The 21765-nt window shown below is 34.3% G+C and overlaps 1 protein-coding gene across 5 annotated transcripts; it reads right to left on the bottom strand.

The window, feature by feature from the left end:
* Nucleotides 1-2754: 2754 nt before the first annotated feature.
* LOC132726784 (monocarboxylate transporter 14-like) lies at nucleotides 2755-20762 on the bottom strand. Of its 5 annotated transcripts, none has more exons than XM_060712146.1 (6): nucleotides 20503-20762; nucleotides 19123-19236; nucleotides 18146-18272; nucleotides 13597-13740; nucleotides 6914-7843; nucleotides 2755-2918 (listed from the first exon to the last, which is right to left on the bottom strand). In XM_060712146.1, exons 2-6 carry the CDS (start codon nucleotides 19207-19209, stop codon nucleotides 2761-2763), a joined length of 1446 nt encoding a protein of 481 aa, XP_060568129.1. In that variant the 5' UTR covers nucleotides 19210-19236; nucleotides 20503-20762; the 3' UTR covers nucleotides 2755-2760. The 5 variants fall into 5 exon arrangements, with proteins under 5 accessions (XP_060568129.1, XP_060568127.1, XP_060568131.1 ...); XM_060712144.1 differs by lacking the exon at nucleotides 18146-18272 and adding an exon at nucleotides 18752-18878; XM_060712148.1 differs by lacking the exon at nucleotides 20503-20762 and adding an exon at nucleotides 20190-20425.
* Nucleotides 20763-21765: the final 1003 nt, after the last annotated feature.

Here is a 21765-nt window from a genome sequence, read left to right on the forward strand (position 1 = left end):
GGTGACCTTGGCCTTGAATATATTGACCTAGATTATGCTGGCAAGACTTATAATTGTGAATATTTTTTATAAAATCTCACAATTAAATTCTACCAAAATATCCATACAAACATTTTCATATTTTTATCTGACATTTGACTGCAAAGACTGACCTTGACTTCAGGGACCTGAAATTTGCTAATGACACACTGCCTAATGATGGTGAACAGTTTGTGCCAAGATGTACTGAAATATCTCAATTCATGTAGAAAAATTGCCGAGGATAAGCATTTTCCCTTGACCTCTAGTGTAATCTTCACTTTTTACAAAGAGGTTTGGTTCATGCACATGACTATGTTTCATGATGGTGAACATTTGTATAAACTAATACTAAACTCCCTTCATGCATATAGAAGATATGCTCCTGGATAAGCCCACCAGGGGCTAAAAAAAGGTGTACAAAACATGCAGACATCAATGTACCGACACAAGTTTCAAATATGATTTCGTCAGAGGTATACATAAATAACAAGAGAAGTGGGACAGTGTACTTAACTATTCTCAGTGCTTGATGGTAAAACAACAGCCTGGATTATCTAGAATGTTCTTAGTTCAAAAAGGGCCATGATTCTGTCAAAACTTATGTTAGAGTTATTGGTCTTAAATATGGACCTCCTACTAAGCTCCCAAGAGTATGTGAGGTTTAAACCCATTCCCTTCAGTAGTTTTTACAAGCTTGCACACAAAAAACTTAACCAAAGTATGACGCAGACACCTAGGTGAGCACAATAGATCTTTCTATTCATTGAAAAGTCATGCTAAAAAAATTCAATGTCATAATAAGTCAATAATAATGTACATGTGTAATGCCAAATTTCTGTTTATCTGATGAGATCAAAATGAGGAAAAAGAAGTTAAATGATATGCACCATAGATACACTGTATTACACACAAAACCATAATGAAAAAATAGTTAGAAATATTTAACCATTTTGCACTATTTCTTGCAAAAATTAACAATTCTTTGCATACATAATGCCAAAATCATTACCCTGTATTCTCCCATACCACCAACAAGTTTCAAAAATATTTAAGCATTCTGTCGCTATTTCTTGCTGAAATTAACAATCTTTTACATACTTAATGCCAAAATTTTCCCAGATTCAAAACAAGAAGATAAAACAAGAGGGCCATGATGGCCCTGAAATCGCTCACCTTTATATAGGCCCCCGTGGGCAGGGCCAATTTTAACCCACGGGCTTTATTTGAACAAACTTGGTAGACACCCATTTGAAGATGTTTCATGATATATATCTAAGCTCTAGCTGTTAGAAGTTTTTACTATACACATAGGGCTTTTATTTGAACAAACTTGGTAGTCACTCACTATAATCTTAGTATCTAAACTCTAGCTCTTTGGGTTTTTAAAAAGATTTTTTAAGTTTTTACTATATACATATAAGGAAAATCAATGATCCCCGGGGCGTAGCCAATTTTGACCCCAGGGCCCTATTTGAACAAAAATGGTAGACACCCATTAGAAGATGTTTCATGCTAAAAATCTTAGCTCTAGCTCTTAGGGTTTTTTTAAAAGAAATTTTTTAAGTTTTTACTATATACATAAAGGGAAAAACAATGATCCCCGGGGCGGGGCCAATTTTGACCCCAGGGCATTTATTTGAACAAACTTGGTAGACACTGACTAGATGATGTTTCATGCCAAATATTTAAACTCTAGCTCTTTCCGTTTTCTAAAAGAAGATAGTTTAAGTTTTTTCTTTTGGTTGCCATGGCAACCAGAGTTCTGCTTGGAATTAAATTCTTTGAACAATTTTTAAAGTTGACTACCAAAGGAACATTTCTGTGAAGTTTGGATGAAATTGGCTTTGCCGTTTATGAGGAGATGTCGTTTAATGTGAAAGTTTACGAACGCACAGACGCCGGACGGATGGATGGACGAAAAGTGATCACAAAAGCTCACCATGTCACTTTGTGACAGGTGAGCTAAAAAGTGTACATGATGTATTTGACAACTGGTTTAATATAAACAGTCATGTCATGTTTAACAGAATTTTGTACTATGAATATAAAAAGCTTACTTTGAAGCATAAACAAATGTGTAAAAGAAAACTTGAAATGGTAGTTTGAAAGGGCTAAAAAAACTGTTTTCTGCAAATAATATATAATAAGAACAATTCCTTCTTAAAATAAGAAAACATATTTCATGTTATCGATCATTTAAAAGACTTTGTTTAAAAAGAGTGACAGTAAATTTTCAATGCCTAAAACTTCATGTTCGTAGTCGTGCACGACAAAAGGCAAGTTTGAAATCTATTTCCCTAAAAAACTTATCCAAAAGCTACAGTTCAACCATGTACCAAATAAGATGGTAATTATTACCAATAGTACTATAGTATTAGTAGATGAAGTAATGATGGTAAAATGATGTATGATAACAATGACAATGAAGAATTACCAGTGAACCAACCTATCTTTTATGTAACTGATATTCTCACAATGAGATGATATGATGCACTTAGCCCCCCCCCCACCACCCATGACTCATTTACCCTTCCCCCACCTCCACCCATGATTCAAACCTTTAACTGTTATGGCCTTTAAATTCATCAGATCTATTCATTCTTGGTCCTCATTTATTGGATGTCTTGAAAAATCTTGAATAAGAAAAAACCCGGGGTTGATTTAAGACACTTGCATTGTAAACCTCTTTAAAACAGCATGCTGCTACTGTGGTACTTTGCGTATATCTAAGTATACAATTTACAGTTCCACATTGATTGTTATTTCCTTTCTAACTCTACTTCCACATAATTTTTTCCTAACATAGACACCACACATTGTAAGTCCACCACAACAGGTTAATATACCAGACAGGTACATGGCAAGATCCTCGTCTCCATACATATCAATGAGTAAACCTGTAAAACAAGAAGTAAGTATTACATTCACATGTTTCACAGTAAAGGGCTTTGTCAATTTCAAAGTGAAAGGCTAAGAATAAGTTGGAAATAATTGCCCTAACTTATTCATACATGTATTGTTTATATGAGAGCTGCCCATTCAATTTTATTCATTGAGAACCTAAGGTGCCTACGTGCATTACTTAAGACATAAAGTAGAACCACCAACATTTTGACACCAACTTTGACTTAAGTTTAACAAAAATTTGTAACAGAGTTACCAACGTCCCCCGCCTCGGGGAAGTTTTATATGAAGCATAAAATTGTGCCATTTCAAACGATTGAGGTATGGATTTCAGGACTTTCAGATCAAAATTATAATCAATGCTAGATCTGCAAATGCAACAATAAATTTATTAAAGAAATACTAGTAAAATGAAACATGGAATTTAAAATTCTATCATGTTAACCTTTGAACTCTAAGTGTGACCTTGACCTTGGAGGTAGGGGTGCAGGTGTTGTACATGACATATCGTCTTAGTAATATTACTATTTGTGCCAAGTATTTTCAAAATCCCTTTAACTATGTAGAAGTTATAGTCTTATAGATCAGACACAAAATATACCCTATAACAGACTATGTCAATCTTTAACCTTTAAGTGTGACCTTGGAGGTAAGGACCCATGTTTTGCGCCTGACATATCATCTTATTATTGTGATTATTTGTGCAAAGTATTTTTAAAATCCCAGGTTATGGAGTGGACAAAAAATATACCCTACAACAGACTATGTAAATCTTTGACCTCTATATGTGACCTTGACCTTGGAGGTAGGGACACATGTGTTATGCATGACATATCATCTTATCATTGTGACTATTTGTGCCTAGTTATTTCAAAATCCTGAAGAAGTTCTAGATCAGACACAAAATATACCCTAAAACAGACTATGTTAACTTTTGACCTCTAAGTGTGACCTTGAACTTGGAGGTAGGGATACAGGTGTTGCACAAGACACATTGTCTTATTATAGTGACTATTTGTGCCAAGCATTTACAAAATCCTTTGATCTATGAAGAAGTTATGAACTGGACACAAAATATACCCTGTAATAGACTATGTTAATCTTTGACCTCCAAGTGTGACCTTGACCTTGGAGGTAGGTGACCGGTTGTTGCGCATGACACATCGTCTCATTATTGTGAACAATTCTGGCAAGTATTTACAAAATCCCTTCAAAGATAGGACATGACATATACCATCAAATAGACAATGTTGACCTTGAATGAGCAAGTGCGACCTTGACCCTGGGGGTAGGGGTCTGGTTGATGCGCATGACACATCGTCTTATTATAACAAACATATGTGCCAAGTTATTTCAGATTCCTTTGATGAATGAAAAAGTTATGGACCGGACACAAAATATACCCTGTAATAGACTATGTTAATCTTTGACCTCCAAGTGTGACCTTGACCTTGGAGTTAGGTGACCGGTTGTTGCGCATGACACATCGTCTCATTATTGTGAACAATTGTGGCAAGTATTTACAAAATCCCTTCAAAGATAAGAAAGTTATGGACCGGACACGACATATACCATCAAATAGACAATGTTGACCTTGAATGAGCAAGTGCGACCTTGACCCTGGAGGTAGGGGTCTGGTTGTTGCGCATGACACATTGTCTTATTATAACAAACATTTGTGCCAAGTTATTTCAGATTCCTTTGATAAATGAAAAAGTTATGGACCGGACACAAAATATACCCTGTAATAGACTATGTTAATCTTTGACCTCCAAGTGTGACCTTGACCTTGGAGGTAGGTGACCGGTTGTTGCGCATGACACATCGTCTCATTATTGTGAACAATTGTGGCAAGTATTTACAAAATCCCTTCAAAGATAAGAAAGTTAAGGACTGGACACGACATATACCATCAAATAGACAATGTTGAATTTGAATGAGCAAGTGCGACCTTGACCCTGGAGGTAGGGGTCTGGTTGTTGCGCATGACACATCGTCTTGTTATAACAAACATTTGTGCCAAGTTATTTCAGATTCCTTTGATAAATGAAAAAGTTATGGACCAGACACAAAATATACCCTGTAATAGACTATGTTAATCTTTGACCTCCAAGTGTGACCTTGACCTTGGAGGTAGGTGACCGGTTGTTGCGCATGACACATCTTCTCATTATTGTGAACAATTCTGGCAAGTATTTACAAAATTTCTTCAAAGATAAGAAAGTTATGGACCAGACACGACATATACCATCAAATAGACAATGTTGACCTTGAATGAGCAAGTGCGACCTTGACCCTGGAGGTAGGGGTCTGGTTGTTGCGCATGACACATCATCTTATTATAACAAACATTTGTGCCAAGTTATTTCAGATTCCTTTGATAAATGAAAAAGTTATGGACCGGACACAAAATATACCCTGTAATAGACTATGTTAACATTTGACCTCCAAGTGTGACCTTGACCTTGGAGGTAGGTGACTGGTTGTTGCGCATGACACATCTTCTCATTATTGTGAACAATTGTGGCAAGTATTTACAAAATCCCTTCAAAGATAAGAAAGTTATGGACCGGACATGACATATACCATCAAATAGACAATGTTGAACTTGAATGAGCAAGTGCGACCTTGACCTTGGAGGTAGGAGTCTTGTTGTTGCGCATGACACATCGTCTTATTATAACAAACATTTGTGCCAAGTTATTTTAGATTCCTTTGGTAGATGACAAAGTTATGGACCGGACACGAAAGTGTGACGGACGGACGGACGTTCCAACATTTTGGGTTTAGTGGCTATTTTCTTTGTTATTTTCTTTGTTTTCTTAAGGGCTACTAGCCCATAAACCCTTTTATCACGGAATGAACCTATTGTTCTCTTTTGTTCTCTTTACTGTTCTATAGCCCCTAAACCCAAAATGTTTGCTTGGACGGACGTTCGGACGGACGGACGTTCTCACATGACAGTAATTATGTGGCTACTCTATTGTTCTCTCTATTGTTCTTTTTAGCCACACAAAAGAAAATAGCCACATAAAAGCATTACGGAATGAATGACATCAAAGAGAAAGAACAGTTACCTATTGTCCCTCTAGCCACATAATTACTGTCCTGTGAGTGCGGACAGACGGACGGAGCCTATTACTATATCCCCCTTGCCCACTTAAATGGACTAAAGGGCCATTTCTTTTGTTATTTTCTTTTGTTTAATAGAGGGCCATGGCCCCTTATTCTATTGTTACGGAATGAACTATTGTTCTCTTTTGTTCTGTTTACTGTTAGATGGCCCCCTAACCCTATTTGGTTGCTCGGACGGACAGACGGACAGAGCCTATTACTATATCCCCCTTTTTTCTTCGAAAACGCGGGGGACAATAAACTTATAGTGTTTTTTTTTTTCAATTTATTGATTGCAAAAAGGAATTTATAATTTGTTATGTTCCATTTGGTTTTATGGTGCACCAAGACAATTAAGGTATGGTGCCGAAACAGTAAAGATGATTTTGACTAACTCAGGTGTTACAAACTTAAAGCAAAGCCAGGGATCAAAATCACCTCAACTGCTGGAACTAAGAGATGCATATACTACGGTTAATTTACAGTTTGACATCGACATAAAACTTAATGACCTCAAAACAAAAGGGGTCATTACAGGCCATGGCCAATGTCCCTACAAAGTTTCACAAACTTAGGCTTTTCACTTTTCAAGTTATTGATAGTGTCACTGTGACCATGACCTTTGACCAATGACCTAAAAATGAATAGGGGTCATCTTCTTGTCATATGCAATTTCTCTACAAAGTTTGAAACCTCAGCTTATTCCTTCTCAAGAAATTGAAAGGACAAGGATAACAGGACTTAAGTAGGGACGACACCATCTCAGAATTCTCCCCATTCTTTCAGCTTGTGCATAAAATATGGCCTTGAATTAGAATCATGATACTAAATGTATAACTCTCAAAATAAAATTAGGATCTAAATATTCACTTACCAGCCAAAGGTGGACCACTGAACACACCAATTCCATTTGCAAACATGAGATATCCAAACCCGTCTCCGAGGGCTTCTGTTCCAAGTAAATCAGAGGTAACAACCACTAGAAGTCCAAGTATGATACCAAACATCAGTCCAAACACTAGTGAAATCATAAACAATCCTGCAAATGTATGCAGCACCTTTAAGGTCAACAGCAAGGTCACAATGCCTGCTCCAAAATTTCCTCCAATATATAAACCAATTCTATTAAAATATTTTATATTTCCTAACATTCCTCCCAATACACATCCTATACATGAGCCTGCACCGGCCATTGTGTATGTAATTGATGCATTTTCCTTACTAAGTCCCGCAGAATACGCATACTCTGGGAAAAATATCAAAACTATGGCACCTCCTGCATTCCAACATATATTACTAAACCAGTATATTATAAAATCAATTGTAAAAACTGCTAAAAAATGTTTACGTAATCTTGCATATGTTCCTAATTTTTCATCTGCTGAAAGCATCGTGGAGTTTACATCCAGCTCTGTATCTATTTCATTACAGTCACAATTTGAAATCTGGCCATTAACAGGTGTAATATTTTCAGTCTCGCAACCATTTACCTCCGACTTCCTTCGTTTTTTACTAACATTTAATGTTTGAAGTTCTTCTGCCGCAGCAATAGTTTTTAGAAACTTTTTTGGCACTGGCCTCAACAAGGCAGCAAATATTAATAAGTGAAGATTTAATCCTGATACTATATAAAGTGATCCCCTCCAACCATAATAATCTATAATTTTAAACATGACTACAGGAAACACAGCTGCTCCCATCCCTGAACCTGCAGTGGCAATCCCAGTAGCTAGACTTCTATGTTTCAGGAAATACAATCCACTTAGTACATGAGATGGAACATACACTAGACAGTAGCCAAGACCTGAAATACAAAAAACAACAACCTAGAAATGTGTTAGGCAAAAATCTTCATCAAAAATTCATTCAGTTTTCCAACACAAAAAGAAATTAGAATTGCATGATAAACATTTGTATACATTGTAATATAATTTAATCAAATAAATCGTCTATATCCATCCATGAAAATTGCAAATAGTGAATACCTGTACTTTTGTCAGTATTATAAATCAGGTAAATAATGAAAATTGTTATCCATTCTGTACATGTATTTTTTTTTTTAATTTTTAAAGATTATAAAAGATAAACCAAATACCGTTAATGTGGGACGGTATCTATAAATGAGTGTAATATGGCACAGTACATATTATGATGTCTAACCAGTTAAGATGAAACAAGAACGTGTTTGTTAAAAAAAAATGCCCCGGGTCCAATTTTGTCCTAGCAAATTTTAAAAAAGAATGTGGAGGACAGTAACCTCGACTATTTGAAAAAATTTGTCAAAAGGGGGGTTTTTTGGTTAATAAAGCTTCCTATTAATACTAAATTGTCCGAAAAGGGAAGACTCTTTAAAATTTCAATACATTCCCCTTTATAGTTATGGAATACAATTTCATGCAAAAAAAATTAACCAAAAATTCATAGTCGAAAAAGGGGGGATAATTTGCAAAGAAAAATCAGAATACTTGTACCCCAAACATTAGTAATCACAGAGACCCAAAAGTGTGAAGTTTCAAACAAAACCCTTCAGTTTTATGGAGATAACCGTTACAGCAAAAAATTAACCAAGTTTCTAAATCAAATAAGGGGCAAATTATTAAAAAAACAAATCAGAGTTATGGGACTTGTGCCAATCATCTTAGATAATCACAGAGAACAAGTGTGTGAAGTTTCAATCCATTCCTTCAGTAGTTATGGAGATACCAGCTTACATGCAAAAACTTAACCAAGAATTTCTAAGTCGAAAAAGGGGCATAATTATTGAAAAAAAGCAAATCAGAGTTATGGGACTTGTGCCAATCATCTAAGATAATCACAGAGAACAAGTGTGTGAAGTTTCAATCCATTCCCTTCAGTAGTTATGGAGATACCAGCTTACACGCAAAAACTTAACCAAGAATTTCTAAGTCAAAAAAGGGGCATAATTATGTAAAAAAGCAAATCAGAGTTATGGGACTTGTGCCAATCATCTTAGATAATCACAGAGAACAAGTGTGTGAAGTTTCAATCAATTCCCTTCAGTAGTTATGGAGATACCAGCTTACATACAAAAACTTAACCAAGAATTTCTAAGTCGAAAAAGGGGCATAATTATGAAAAAAAGCAAATCAGAGTTATGGGACTTGTGCCAATTATCTTAGATAATCACAGAGAACAAGTGTGTGAAGTTTCAATCCATTCCCTTCAGTAGTTATGGAGATACCAGCTTACATACAAAAACTTAACCAAGAATTTCTAAGTCAAAAAAGGGGCATAATTATGAAAAAAAGCAAATCAGAGTTATGGGACTTGTGCCAATCATCTTAGATAATCACAGAGAACAAGTGTGTGAAGTTTCAATCCATTCCCTTCAGTAGTTATGGAGATACCAGCTTACATACAAAAACTTAACCAAGAATTTCTAAGTCGAAAAAGGGGCATAATTATGAAAAAAAGCAAATCAGAGTTATGGGACTTGTGCCAATCATCTAAGATAATCACAGAGAACAAGTGTGTGAAGTTTCAATCCATTCCCTTCAGTAGTTATGGAGATACCAGCTTACATACAAAAACTTAACCACAGGGACGCCGACGCCGACGCCGACGCCGACGCCGACAAATGGGTGACTGCATTAGCTCGATTATTCTGCGAATAGTCGAGCTAAAAATGTTTAGCCATTCACTCAGTTATGGACAGAAACATTGCCAAAAAATTGTAAACACAAGTTATATAGCTTGACAGAGTCATGGCATTTTGTAATTGAGAAATATATAAGTTGCCAAGTCATTGCTATGACTTGTGAAGTGATAAATATTCAAATTTATCAAATATATATAAATGTAAGAAATCTATACTTGGCACCCTTGACCCACGGACACAAATAGAATATCATGCAAGTTATCTTCCTACCAAATATGAAATACACCTGTCAATAAATAAAGGCTGTATGAGCAAAAGTGTTAAAATCTATTTTGAGCATTGATGACCTTGATCAAACTGACCCCTAACTCAATCCAAAGGAAGAATACCATGCAAGTTATCTTCCAACCAAATATGAAATAAATCTGTCAATAAATAAAGGCTGTATGGGCAAAAGTGTAAAAATCTATTTTTAGCACTTGTGACCTTGACCCAACTGACCCCTAATTCCATCCAAAGTAAGAATAACATGCAAGTCATCTTCCTACCAAATATGAAATATATCTGTCAATAAATAAAGGCTGTATGGGCAAAATTGTAAAAATCTATTTTTAGCACTAGTGACCTTGACACACTGATCCCTAACTCAATCAAAAGGAAGAATATCATGCAAGTTATCTTCCTATCAAATATGAAATACACCTCTCAATAAGTAAAGCCTGTATGGGCAAAAGTGTAATCAAAGTGCTGCAGCACTGAATGCGACGGACATGCAACCGGAGAGACATTATGGCTTTTTTTAGAAAAAAAAAAAAACAACACAAAAGATATAACAGAAAATTTGTTCTATACAAGTTCGAGATTTGTAGAGCAATATATTTTATGTGTCCCATTCTGATATAATTCAGATTTTCTACTTTCAAGCAGAAAAGGTCCAAATTTTTAAAAACAGAATGAAATTTATGCCTAAAAACTCTGGTCAAACTTGTAGATAAGTGTCCTTATCGATTTATTCCAAGAAATGATATGTAAATAGAAAAAAAAACTGTCTAAAATATAACCATGCAAATAAACTTCATTCATAATACATAATACATGTGAGAATGTTAATTAGAATTGCTGCGTGTTATATCATAGTGGGCATGTAGACAATAAAATATAAGTCATTCGTATTTTTATTTCTCTTGGTTATGTCTCATTAAAAATATTTTTGGTTAAAATCATCAGCAATTAATGGTGTATTTTTTTTAGATTTTTATTTTCATTTACGTCACTTAAGCACTACAGTGTTTAGCTGTCCCTTTCAATTTCACACTAAATTCCATTTTCAACTTGTTTGCTTCTTACAATTGTATAGAATTTCATAAAGTATTGCATGTAAACAAAGTAAGTATCCGCTGAAAGCAGAATCTATTTTTAGAATAGTGTTATCTTCTGGCTATCGTGACCTAGAAAACTATGTAAACAAAACACATGTAAGAATCGGAAGTAGAACTGATATTATAACTTCCTTCAATAAAGATTACCATGAAAGACTATATGATGGTAAAGTGTTGAAAAACTTGTAACATGCATTTTCAAAAATAGATATTTATAATACTAACCATTGTACTGTAGTCTAATTTATTAATAACTGCTGAATATTCAGCTAAACCCGCGGTGTGAGTCACGAAAAGAGTTCTTCTTTTATTAATGCGCGAGTTATTCTAAAGTCACCAAAAACTTTTGATCTGTTAATAAAAATGTTTTGTTTAATGGGGAAATATTTATTTCCTGCTTATAATTTCTATGAATTATTGAGCCTACTCCTTAATTATAGCATAATTTGCTGTCCTACTTTTTCGACAGCGGTAAATCGTTTCAGCAGTTATTTGCATAATTGCGCAATAATACTACGGGGCTACAACGTTTTTATCAATCAAATACTTTTATATTTTAACTTGGATAACTTAATTTGAAATTGAAAAGGCTAAATATGGAAGTTTTTAAGATATCCCAACGAAGTATGGGAGTTTCATAGGATCAAATTCATGTACTATGTCGTGGGCTGTTATTCGGCTGAGGACACATTGCGCGAGTGTAGCCAACGAAATCCCATGTGTAGATGACATAGCTCTGAACGCGCCTGAGGGCGCGTCCGTCGCAAAAATCTATTTTTAGCACTTGTGACCTTGACCCACTGATCCCTACCCCAATCAAAAGGATGAATACCATGCAAGTTATCTTCCTACCTAATATGAAATATATCTGTCAATAAATAAAGGCTGTATGAGCAAAAGTGTAAAAATCTATTTTTAGCACTGCAGGTGACCTTGACCCAACTGACCACTAACTACATCAAATTTTATGTTCCTATCAATTATAAATGACATCTGTAGAATATGGTTAATAAACCTGTAAAAATGTAAAAATTTATTTTTAACATTGGTGACCTTGACATTGGTGACATTGACCTTGACCCAAATGACCCCTTACTATACCCAAAGAAGGAGGACCTCCCTTGGCATGTTTGTATTAAACATGAAAGACATCAACCAAAAAATAAAGGCTGTATGAGCAAAAATGTTTAAATTTATTTTCTAAACCAGTGACCTTGACCTTGACCCTAGAGACCACTTACTCCACAAAAAATTAGAGGACCATTAAAGGTATCCACCTACCAAATATGCAAGATATCATTAAATAAATTAAGCAATTAAGAGAAATTTACGATAAATCCAACTTACCGGAATAGGTTAACAAGACAAGGCCCTATTTTCAAAGTGAAAAAAGGGAAATAACTGGGAAATATGGATGACACAGTTATATTACTTGGCAATATTATGTACTTTGTATTGATAAGTAAATGTGGAAATTATGAAGCCATTAGTATAGATAGAACTTAAGATATTTCCAACTTGCCGTTTTACGTTAACCATTATTCATTTTCTAAGTGCTGAAAAGGGCAATAACTTGGTGAATATGGAAGCCATTGTTATGTAACTTAACCAGATCATGTACTTTGTATTGATTAGTAAGTGTGTAAACTAAGAAGCCATTGGTACAGGTAGAACTTAAGAAAAATCCAACTTGCCGTTCTAGGTTAACCTTGTACGGACAGACGGACTGACGGTTCAATTACTATATGCCCAGGGGCATAAAAATTGTTATGGGATAATCTTAACCCATAACCTATGGTATCTGTTTGCCACCAGTATAGAGCTCTGCTAGCTTGCACATCCATGTTCCAGTCTCATTAAAATCAGATCATTGCTTTAGCTCCTTAACTCTTCGCTAGGAAGGGTAGCGAAGCAACAATTACTCAGTTAGGATATGATTTTAATAAGATTGATCCATGCCCTATACTATTGGTAGCTCTATTTTTTTATTTTGACATTGAAATCCCTTAAATTACAAATGGATTATTCCAAATTGAAAGCAAGGAAAATCAATAACACAAATTTAGCATGTTAAAGGTTTATTGCTAAAACTGTGCCAAGTGTGTTTATGACCCCCTTTTAACTGATAAATCATTAATACATCAATATAAAATGTTGACAAAGTCCATGTTTGATGATCATGACAATAAATTCACCAGAGGACGCTGCATTCATCATGTAACAACAAATGTGACCTCCTGAATGTGTGTAAAACACTCCTAATGGAGTTATAAATCCTTTGTTTAGACACTGTAAAGTTAAGAGTCTATAATAACAGACCTAGGCCAACAGTGAGCAGTCTGACCTAACTCTATACAGCTGCCTGCTCAATTTTAACATTTTTATATTGAAATCAAGAAAGAAAATAAAAATTAAAAGCAGACACAGACAAATATAGAAGCTGAGCAAGGTAAGAGACATAAAGTGTTACAGTTTTGTATAAACAAATTTTAGATAACTGATTCTGATGAGATCATCAATATTCTATCTAACTAATCCTAGCCTCTAGAGAATACTCACCTGACAACACTCCGTAGAAGGCATACATATATTCTAGGTTTGGGGCAAATGGCATTGTAATAAGTCCAATGTTACATAGCACAGCCCCTAGCAATGCTACTTGTCTATGACTCCATCTGGTCATCAAAACACTTGCCAATGGTCCTGAAAAGGAGCAACTATTATATACAGAGCAATAAGGAGTAAATATTATATACTTTCAAATAAATTATAACTATAAAGCATTTGTTAAAGACTATCAATTTTGATTATGATTTTTTTGTATCTGTAAATGCAAACAAAACAAGAGCCATGTTATGCATGGTTAATCCCCTTATGGTAAAGAGGCTACATAAAGGTTGTACTTTTGTACATTTTACTTGGTGAGAGGTTATTCTTACAAAGCTGTATAATTATGGTCATGCTACTTATGCTAAGTTAAGTTTTCAAGTAAGTGGAAATAGAAAAAGGCAATGAAGATTAGCATAACTAGTAACTTACATGTGAATTATTACTTTTTTTTTTAATTTTTTTTTTTTTTTGGTCAGTGTATTAAGTTTGAAGAAAATTACTCGACTACTTTTGGATTTATGCTCAGGTCAAAACTAAATAAGGTAAATCTGATAACGGGAAGTAATTCTGAAATGTGCAAGGTTGATTTATGGTTCTTGCACACAGCACTTCCTACAAATGGCTTTGTCAGTGTATTAAGTTTGAAGTACTTTAACAGTTATGCTTCAGACAGTTTTTCGAGTAAATCTGATAAAGGAGAATAACCCTAAAAGTAGCCAAGGTACAGTTATTGTTCTTAAACACTGCACTTCTTTCCATTGTGCTCTATCAGTGTATGAAGTATGGAGTAAATCCCTCAAGTACTTTGGGAGTTATGCTTAGGACAATCATTTAAAGGGTAATTACTCTAAAATTAGCCAAGGTAGAGTTATTGTTCTTGAACACTACACTTCTTCTCAATGTGCTCTATCAGTGTATGAAGTTTAAAGAAAATTGCATAAGTAATTTCTGGACAGAATTGGGACAGACACAGAAAAACATCAATGGAGACCATTTCTAATATCCCCTTTACCTTTGTCGTGGGATTAATAAATGGGATTGGTTTTACAAAAATTGAAATATGAATAGAAGTGCATAATTAAAAAGATTACTAGAATAATAAATTACATTTTGATTATTTGATTTGTTATTTGATTAGTAAAGCATAAAATGTAGTGAAAATAAATAGTTCAGCTCCTGCAAAAGAAGCTTCAAAAACAGCATTGGAAATATTAGTCATTTTCCTACCCTTAACCTGTTGAATTTCTAAAATGGACTTGTCCAGCTTTCATTTATGGGACTATCCATTATAAATTTTTGGGATATCAATTTAGTCAACCAACAGTAAAAAGAGACGGTTCACATAGCACTGAGCTGACTGGCCTAGCTCTAAGCTGGTAGCAAAGACTTATCACTTTTGGTTTCAGTAGGGGAAGGGTTAACACAAAAGCATTATAACAAGAAGCAATTAAACAACTACATTTAAGCCGCGTCACGACAAAACCAACATAATGGGTTTGCGACCAGCATGGATCCAGACCAGCCTGCGCATCTGCGCAGTCTGATCAGGATCCATGCTGTTCGCTTACAAACCCTACAGCAAGTAGAGAAACTGATAGCGAACAGCTGGTCGCAAACCCATTATGTTGGTTTTGTCATGACGTGGCTCATTTATAGTTCTAGTTGTCCCCTTTGAAATAGCTTTAAAATCAACCATTTAAACTTAGTACTTAAAATTGCTACAACAAATGTTACACAGCAAAGCTGAAAACTTTTCATTTGTATTGCAAGCTAAATCCTATTCAATCAGTTTATGAAACAAAAATAAAGCCCAAATCAATTTCTATAGTTAGATACACTACAATAAAAAAAGAAACATCTACACCAATTATTTTGGTACAACCAATCAACACAAGTGGAAGTAAAAAAAGACTTGTCTTTGAAAACTTAGACTACTGCCCCCAAAGCTGGCCTAGTAAAGAACTATGCTTTGACCTACAATAAATGCATGGCTACTTTAAATAGAAATGATTCCTTACAGCATGAATGACCCTGCCAGATTACATTTTTAGTCCAAGTACACATACAATCTGAATGAATTCTGAACACTTTGTGTGACCTTGGCCACAGGGACCTCGGTTTTTGGTGCAACACTACTTCATAATGATGAAATTTTATGTAATTTTAAATTAAAATCCCTCAATGACTGTAGAAGTTTTACTCCTAACAATTATTTTTTTCATATCTCAACCTTTTACCTGAGACCAGGTTCTTGCATGCAACACTCTGTCCTATGATGGTGAAGGTTTATTAAAATCCACGTGTGCATGATTGTAGAAAAATATACTCTAAAAGAAATCTTAATTATTTGTTTGATTTTTATTCTGAAAACAATTTCAGTCATTTCACTGTGGTTGGTCCACCCAATTGCTCCACAAGTAACCAACATCTAATCCCTCTTGATTTCTAGAAATAACCATAAAACATATTGTCCATTTTTGAATTAAGGACAGTCTTAATTACTATAAAATATATTAAAACCAAAGAAATATGCTTAAACTAGAAATGTGTCCATAGGACACGGTGCCCCCCCCACCGCGCCACTGTTCTGTCAATCTTTTTACTAAGTCAAGGGAAATAACTCTGAAAAATACTGGATAAATCCACAAGCGAAACCCCAGGTGCAAATCTAAATATGCTGAGCAACCTGCCCATAAGGTTTAATGACTATGTCAAATCCTTTTTGAGTAGCTTGCGACACAAGTTGAAAATTGCAAAAATTTTCTAAGTGAGGGCTATAACTCTAAAAACACTAAATAAATCCAGACAAAAATACCTGGTGCACAACTGCACATGCTGATCAATATTCCTGTAAAGTAACATGACTCTAGGTCAAATACTTTTTGAGTTACATGCGACACAAGTTGAAAATTGCAAAATTTTACTAAGTCAAGGGCAATAACTCTGAAAATACTAAAAATATCCAGACGAAAATACCCAGGTGCACAACAACACATGCTGATCAACATTCCTGTAAAGTTTCATGACTCTAGGTCAAATACTTTTTGAGTTACATGCGACACAAGTTGAAAATTGCAAAATTTTACTAAGTCAAGGGCAATAACTCTGTAAATACTAAAAATATCCAGACGAAAATACCCAGGTGCACAACTATACATGCTGATCAACATTCCTGTAAAGTTTCATGACTCTAGGTCAAATACTTTTTGAATTACGTGCGACACAAAAGTGAATGGACGGACGGACGGAAGGACTGACGGACAAGGGTAAATCTAAATGCCCGCCACTAACGTGGGGGCACAATAAAGCCACCAAATGTACCAGTATTATGTACAATATAATGACATGCAGACTGGAAACTGATTATATACTTAAAGAATGGATGTGGGATCATAATTTTGGCATGAAGGATGCGTGAAATTTGTGCCACAGGAACAGAAACAAGCTGGCATTTTTTTTTGCACATCACTGAGTCCATGATATGAACACAAGATGAAAGTTAAAAACCTTACCTTGCATCTTTGATTACTATAAAGCATTTAGATAAAATATTCAAGCTTTAAGCAAAACTGTGATAGCATTTATACTGTTTCTAACAGGTATACCAGCAATAACCTCACATGCTACTTTTGAAAATTTGATAAAACATTTCCTACGCAGAATTTACTCACACTTTACACACAAAGCAGCAGAGTCACAAACTAGTCTAAATCACACAGATGGATATTTTGCTTTCTTCAAATCATGCATCAAAAATTGTCATGTAAACTTTATTGTTGTAGGATACTCTGTTAGAAACAATAAAACTAAAACGCAACACCAAAGAAAAACAGTTAAATTAAAGATACAAAGTAGAAATAAATCTATCTGCCAATAAATGTTGAACTAAGATTATTCTTAACACTGTACATTTGTATATTTTAAATGGCAAACAAATTAATTTATAAAATATACAGATAAATTTTTGTCTCAAAAAAAATATATATTATTTACAACACTTTACTGTAACATTTTTGCTTTTAAGTTCTAATTTCTATATCATCTTGTCAAACCAGGTAAATACCATCATCTGATACCCATGGTTGATTAACAGGTAAATGTTAAAGGTTCAGACGTGTGTATCCGACGATGAGTAAATACATAAATTATCACTCAATCTTTTACACATTATTTTCAGTACTTTCTATATATAGTGCATTTATAATTGCACAAATTTCATTTAAAATGAACAGATAGCAGATTGGCAATCCTAAACATTTTACATTTAAATGCAGTGATGAAAAAACTACCTATATACTTGCATACCTGCAATAAGCAGAAAGCAACAGGGATTTTAAGTGGAGAAAAAAGAACTACTGTAGTAACTAAGAGAAATGCATGTTTTTTTTGCAGAAAATGTTTGGTTTTATTTGTTTTAGGTTTTTTGGGTTTTTTTGGCAGATAGACCTGTCTTCCATACAGAATGTTAGTGCAAGCAATCCTTTTGCTGATGATCTACCTGTTCCTAATACAACGCCAAGGTTAATTGATCCCACCAACGATACTTTAGCTGCTGTGGTCTCAAAGTACCGTAGAAACTCTATGTTGTATACACCAATTGACTGAGTGGTGCCAAATGTTAAAAACTGTGAAAAAATTTATTCAATCATATCATCATTTACAATGTAACTCAGACAAACACAAAATAAAGACATGAAATATACAGAATTCCAGATCAGCTTTACTTTTCACAAGTATTTATTCTTCTATCTAAATTTTATCAGTCTTCCAAAGTTTTTTTTGGGGGGAACAAAACTACAATGTACATGTACCAGTGCTTCTTTGGTCAATGAGTGCAACCATCTTTTATAGCATCCTTAAAGTTTATTCCAAGACTGGTCTGCATCAAGAATGCCTAGATCTTAGATAACTTTAAAACTAAACAAATACTAGCTTGTGTTGATTTAAAACAGTGGATAACAAAAACCTTAAATTCTGAATTAAAACTCAAATCATTAATACATATCGTTTTCAACGTTTATTAATTGAAAGAAAAGAAGAAATACTGCAACAAGAAAGCCTCTGGATCTCTGATAGACTTTAAACAAATTACTACAAGTATTACCTGCGCCTAAGAATACCCCAAGATTTATGGATCCAACAAGGGATATTGCCATTGCCCCAGTTTTGAAATAGCGCAGAAGCTCTATGTTGTATACGCCTATTGACTGAGACGTACCAAAGGCTAATACCTGTAGAGAAAATGTTCTGTAAGGTGTTTATGTTTTTTGCACTAAATAATTGCCAGGATTTGTTGAAATTTTCTTTAATAACTTGTCTTGTAATACATAAACAACAAAAAATATTAAGATTATCTTTTTTTAATAAAACTGTGAATTACTGCAGTTAATTGTTCAATCTGTTCATCAAGTAATGATAATTTCATAATTTAAAGATACAATAATTTTTTTTAGTTTATACAACACCCACACATACCTGAATACAGAATGCAGCTAGAACAACAACACATCCCCATGGTCCACCCTCCACCGAGCTGAACCTCTTTTTTCTCTCTTCCAACATTCTTCTAGTTGCTTATCTCAATACCAGCTGTTTGAAGCAAACAAAAGCATGTGTAAAATTCAATAGCAAAGTTTAAATTTAAATTTAGCAGCAATCTCCTGAAAAAGACCACTTCAAGAGTTAAACTTGTATAAAATAAGAAACTAAAGAAAATGAATTAAACCTTATATGTACTCCTGGTTTAGACCCTGGGTCTATTCCAGGATATAGCCTAGGTTTCTTTAAAATAAGAGTTTAAAAACTACATAATGACTCCAAATATAATAATTGTCATCAGGTATATATACATGTATTAACCTGTCACAGGGTGAGAAAAATGTGCAACCTGACCAGGGACGCAAACCCAGGACCGTCGAATACTGTGTCGCTGCTCTACTGACTGAGCTATCCGACCACTTACATATCTTCTCTCCTAAATAGTGGACAGTTCTGAACCTTGACATACTTGGGCCCCAGCTATATATAAATTCATCCCTGAATTTCTCAGGGTTACAGAGCAATGTGAATTAAACTCTGAGAGTCTGAGCTATATGCAGTTGCTGCCCAACATTGAGTGCCAAATGTCAAAGGGTGAGAAAAATGTGCAGCCTGACCAGGACTTGAACCCTGGATCCTCATAATACCGTTCAGCGGCTCTACCGACTAATTAAGCTATCTGCCCGCTTACACATCTTCTCCCCTAGTCCAACTAATTGTAGACTTATCAAAGAGACATCACAATAATTTTGGACAGGCAATATCTTTTTCCAATGATTTGACAGTAAAAGTTACAGTATGAAAAAAAATAGTAAAATGGGACAATGCTTATTTAAATTATTCAGCTAGATCTACTTATCTCCTAAATAGTGAACAGTTTTGATAATATATGTGCCTGATGTCATCAACCACTAACTCCAGTACTGGCAATGCTATAAGATGACACATTATAACTCTAATTTTTTCTTACACTAGTATGGCATAAAAATCCTTATCTAACTTACCTTTGTTGATAATCCTTTTTCAATTTATTTATAAATGTAGATTTTTTGTGCAGATTAGAAAATTCAGTATGTTCTTAGTTGTAGCCTACAGTATGAAAATGTAAATGATAAGATATTTATCCAGGTAAGTGGATGACCTACAATGTAAATCGATTATGTAATCTTAAATGAAATTACAAATGATGAAACAAATTATTGCCCCAAACACAAAGTCCTTGAACTGTTGAATATATTACGACCTTTAAAAGTTCAAAATATGGAAGACAATCAGTTTTTATGAAGAAAAAGTCTGATTTGAAACATTAAAACTTACACTTATAAATTTAATCAAACAGCAAACCAGTACATCTCATTGTTGTTTTAAATCATACTTATCCTTGTCAAATTATTGAAGATCGCGAAAACTCATGAATTTTGCTTCTTACGTTGGAAAACAATATAAGCTATGGTTATTTCTACCTTGAATAAATCAACATGTTTTTTCTGTTATATCTTACAAATATATATTATAAATAACAAGATAAACTTAATTTTCTAACAGAAAATAATCATAAAATAGTCTCCAACTCTTAATATCTTGACGACTCTGATAAAAATTGTTGTCATCTTACGGTATTCAGAATTTTTATTAGATAAGTTTGTTTGTCTTGATCTGGAACATACGATACGTACATCCCAGGTCTTGATTGGTCTTTATAGTCATGTTTAGGCTAAAGACCTCGTCCATGCTACTTGTGAATTATAGGCAATCATGGTTATGTTACATGGTGAATTACTATAGGCAACTCAAATCCTTGATATGTTATGTGTGAACTGTAGCTAACTCAGTCATAATTATGCTTCTTGTGAACTTTAGCCAACTTAATCATGGTTATGTTACTTGTTCAATCATGATTATGCTACTTGTGAACGATAGCCAACTCAATAATGGTTATGTTACTTGTGAACTACAGCTTACTCAATCATGGTTCTGGAGCCGCCTTAGTAATTTAGAATTGTTAGACATCAAGACAATTTGGCAAGTGCTATCTTTTCTAAAACTGTGTGACAGCAAGAAAAAATCATCTGTTAACTGGGTCAACTGATCACGCCGAATTAATTAGGCTAGAACCACCTAAAGTCATTGTTATAACCTTCAAACTTTTGCCATGATTATTTTACTTGTCACTATAGCTGTCTAAAGGGGACTCCATCAAGGGTTTTTGTCACAACAGGACATGAATTATGATTTCAAGTTTTTGTCAACCATTAATTCACTTACTTCAATTTCCTGAATGATACATTGTCCTTTTATTATGCAATGATCAATGCTTTTAATTTGACGATTAAATATCAATTTTCACTTCCAAGTATATATATTGATAATATTTTTTCATATTTTACATTTCAAGTGCCTTGGTTGATCTTTGTAAGATTTTCAAATTTTATGTTTTTTAGGCCTTTGGACCACAGTGGAACTCTTAACTATAGCAAACTTAAGTCATGGTTAAATAATAAGCCATTTCAGGCCATGATTATGTTATGTACTTCAAAACAATAACCAACTCGAGCCATGTAATGTAATGTGTTATGCTGT

Source organism: Ruditapes philippinarum, unplaced genomic scaffold, assembly GCF_026571515.1.
Source record: "Ruditapes philippinarum isolate M1 unplaced genomic scaffold, ASM2657151v2 ctg6306_1_1_1_1, whole genome shotgun sequence".
In the NCBI taxonomy this organism is placed as follows: domain Eukaryota; kingdom Metazoa; phylum Mollusca; class Bivalvia; order Venerida; family Veneridae; genus Ruditapes; species Ruditapes philippinarum.

Coding starts and splice junctions, on each gene's coding strand:
- LOC132726784 (XM_060712146.1), bottom strand. CDS start 19,209: ATGTTGGAAGAGAGAAAAAAGAGGTTCAGCTCGGTGGAGGGTGGACCA. Junction 18,273..19,122: donor TAGCTGCATTCTGTATTCAG/GTATGTGTGGGT, acceptor ATTTTTTCACAG/TTTTTAACATTTGGCACCAC. Junction 2,919..6,913: donor CAGTGGTCCACCTTTGGCTG/GTAAGTGAATAT, acceptor CTTGTTTTACAG/GTTTACTCATTGATATGTAT.